A 3,605-nucleotide genomic window follows, 5' to 3' on the forward strand; every position below is an offset into this window, starting at 1 on the left:
CGCGGCCGCGATCTATCGGGACGTAACACCAGCCACAGCCAGCCAGTGGTGGGGATGCGCAGAGATGCAACTTTAAGGTGCCTACTGATGGACGCGGCAAATGCCGCGCGCAGCAGCGCGGCAGTTCGGAAGGAACTAGAATCTAGGGGCTTCTGAACTACTCCTACGTTGCCGCATTGAAGTTAGATCAATTCAACTTCATTTGCGGCATCGGCGGCATCGCACAAGTGAGCGAAATTTAACGATGGCCGGAGTGGAGATTCCAAAGGTTAGTGTATATTTATGTTTCTATAATGATTTTAATAAAAAAATGTTAAGATAGCAATCATAAAAGTAATATATATATACCGGGTGTCTCAAACCACCCGTATCACCCGATTTATTCGTAAACGCAACATTTTAGAGAAAAATGTTTTAGACTAAAGTTGTATGGTTTCAAGGGGTACATAAGATGGTGCCTAGAACTTTCAAGCCTTATAATTCCAAAAGTTCTTAATGAAAAAATACTTTCTTATAGTGTTTTGGAAAGCCCTCGAGATAGGCTACAAGAATATGCAATAAAAAGTAGGTAGTTCTATTAAAAAAATTAAAGGTGACCTTTACGTGACCTTCGAGCAACTATTTAAGGTGAAACTAATGACACCATCTTATGTACCCTTTGAAACCATACAACTTTGGTCTGAAACATTTTTCTCTAAAATGTTGCGTTTACGAATAAATCGGGTGATACGGGTGGTCTGAGACACCCGGTATATATATATACATATATATTACAAACAATTGTTTATAACACATTATAAACAATCATATATATATATATATATATATATATATATATATATATATGATTGTTTATAATCATTGGCGCTCACATGTAAATAGTGTACATAATTCTAAGATAGTAGTTTAGTCGCACTTGTGTAATGTTTGATATGTTTGAATTGCGTTGATACTCGTATATTAGTCAGTAAGCTCATAATCGTAAAGTTATCGTCGGGTTGAGATTCGCGCGAAACGTTGGCGGACCGCGACAGGTGTCAATACTCGCGCGACTCACCCGACTCGTGCTGCTCGCCCACGGGCGGCAGGCCTAATTATTGGGACAATAGTACTCGTTCGCGCCGTACTTCCAGGAGCGCGAGCCGAGAGAGTTCCGGAGCACGTTACTCTCGTAAGAATCGCCGACACGTTGAGACGGAGCATGAGCGACAGTCGAGTGCTCGAAGAATTCGTTATGACGGCGTGTGCCTGCTTGCCCGTTTTGTGTTGCTTGCTGCTCGCTTGCTTGCTTGCCCGCTACCTTGTCTGCCTGCACGCCTCCCGCTCGCTATCAAAAGGAGGATTCGCCACCAGAGAGGACAGACGAGAACAACCGAGAGACCACCCGAGGAGGGCGCCGGGCTGCGATACGGTGAGTCGCTTCGCTTGCCTTGTCCCGTTTTCATTGTAATTAACTTCGCTTGCATTTGTGAGGGGATTGCCCCTCTGGTCCTTCGAACCACCCTAATACAGGACAATCGCGAATCCGGGGCGATTGATACCCCCCCGAGCAATCATTAAGATTGGAGGTTAAGTATTTTTTTTTTACGTTTTGAAAAACAAACATACCGTAACATGTGCAAACAAATTATCTATTTCAATTCTTATAAATATTTATGACTTGGAACCGAACTTTCGAATGACAAACCAGATAATATTGATATTTTTTTTATTGCAGAAAGTACACACATGCGGAATGTGCAAGACAATTCTCGAGGAGGAAGAAATACCGTCCCATGAATGTTGGGCAAATTATCCAGGGATTGTTTGTGACGAGAACACCCTCTATTTGTACCCCCAATGTGGTAAGTAAAATATGAAAGGAATGATATAATATTATTTAAGCGAATGTAACAATTTTAATATCTTATAGAGAATGGAGACATTGTGTGTCGAAGTGCGATTGACGGAGCAGAACTGTTTGTTACAAAGTCGCATCTTCCGACAAGCGAAGAGCTGCTAACACCGAGCCTGGGGCGAAACCTTGAGAAACTAATAATTGCAGAAGTGTCGGCACGAGAGCTGTTGTGGAACCAAAAAATAAATATAGCAAAACGTGACAGACGAACTGTACAACAGCTTTGGGAGCAAGTGGCTGATGCGACAAATGGTACGTGTGTGTGTGTGTGTGTGTGTGTGTGTGTGTGTGTGTGTGTGTAGAGGGGGAGAGAGATTGTATACGTAGTAAAAACTGTCGTCTTCCGTCTACATTTAACCGCCGAAGCCGTAGAGAGTTCTTCCTTGGCGCTTCAGGGCGTAGACAACGTCCATGGCAGTTACGGTCTTCCTTTTAGCATGCTCGGTGTAGAAAAAAACAATACAATTTAAATGATTTAACAGTACAAAATGTACGATTTTATTATTACAGGCGAATGTTCTGTCGATGAAGTAAAGAAAAAATGGAAACACTTGAGGGATCGCTACATGAAAATTATTTCCCTTGAGAAGTTGCCAAGTGGATCAGGAAGTAAGTCATCTCGTAAGAAGTGGCAGTATTACAACTTGTTGTCTTTCTTACGGGACACTTTTTTGGAAAAAGAGTTAGTATACTTCACAAAAGTATTCACTGAAATATTGGAGACAGTTAGCATTTAGTATCAATATATTTCATTTTATTGCATTTCAGGACAGTTTCAAATATGCCGAGTCGTGATGAAGACCTCAACAACGATGATGTGGAAATCCATGTGGACGGAGAAGTCAACGATGCCGTTGATGCATCGAAAGGTATGTTTCGCTCATAAGGTGTATTATCTTTCACTTGTTAGTACTATTACAGCTAGCTACATCAATTTTTCCTAATAATGCAGAATGTATAAAATCATTCTTTCATTTTTAGAATTGAAAAGAAAACGAAAAAATACTGACTGCGAACAAGACGTGATGAAGCAGATAGCGGTGGCCTTGCAGACCCCACGACCAGCAATGCCATTGCAAACTCTTGTTCTTGACGAAATTGACAACTTCACTTCAATGGTCGCCAGCCAGTTACGAGAGTTGCCGCAAGTCCGCAGACGCAACATAATGTTAAAAATTCACCAGTTATTACACACTGAATTATTGCTCAACGACGTTAGTAATAATGTATAATAAATGTATAATGTATAAAAATAATAAAACGAAAATGATTTTGGTAGCACAATATAGCCAAGACGTATTTATTCAAATAGAATAATTATTATTTAACTGAACCGGGATACCAAAAAATATCATGTTACGATTATTGGGAAAGTAGGAAAGAGAAACTGTCGAAAATTAGTTTGCACTTAAAAAAGAGTAATTTATTACTTTTGCACGTGTAGTATACAAATAACGATTACTTAGTGGTAAAAAAAACATTTTGTGGAGTACATAATATACGAATTATATTATAAATGAAACAAGGTAATATTCAGATGTAGTAACATTGATCGTTTTGCCATGCCACTGAGCCTTCATTATTAAAATATTTACAAAATTCATCTCTAATGAGCATAGCATCTTGAGTACTTGTATTTGTGCTACATTTGGAGATGTTCTCGAATGCACAACCATTTTCGATAATCATCCTCCACGAACCTTGCATG

General features: G+C 39.8%; 1 protein-coding gene across 1 annotated transcript; it reads left to right on the forward strand.

Moving 5' to 3' along the window:
• Positions 1-244: 244 nt before the first annotated feature.
• Positions 245-3,111, forward strand: LOC112468004 (the record flags this gene model as incomplete). Its single annotated transcript, XM_025036993.1, has 6 exons — positions 245-268; positions 1,718-1,844; positions 1,913-2,149; positions 2,408-2,579; positions 2,666-2,766; positions 2,879-3,111. Coding segments are annotated over exons 1-6 (894 nt in total), but the record flags the coding sequence as incomplete, so codon positions are not given.
• Between the last annotated feature and the right edge of the window lie 494 nt (positions 3,112-3,605).

Source organism: Temnothorax curvispinosus, unplaced genomic scaffold (assembly GCF_003070985.1).
Source record: "Temnothorax curvispinosus isolate PA1 unplaced genomic scaffold, ASM307098v1 QBEX01017973.1, whole genome shotgun sequence".
In the NCBI taxonomy this organism is placed as follows: Eukaryota; Metazoa; Arthropoda; class Insecta; order Hymenoptera; family Formicidae; genus Temnothorax; species Temnothorax curvispinosus.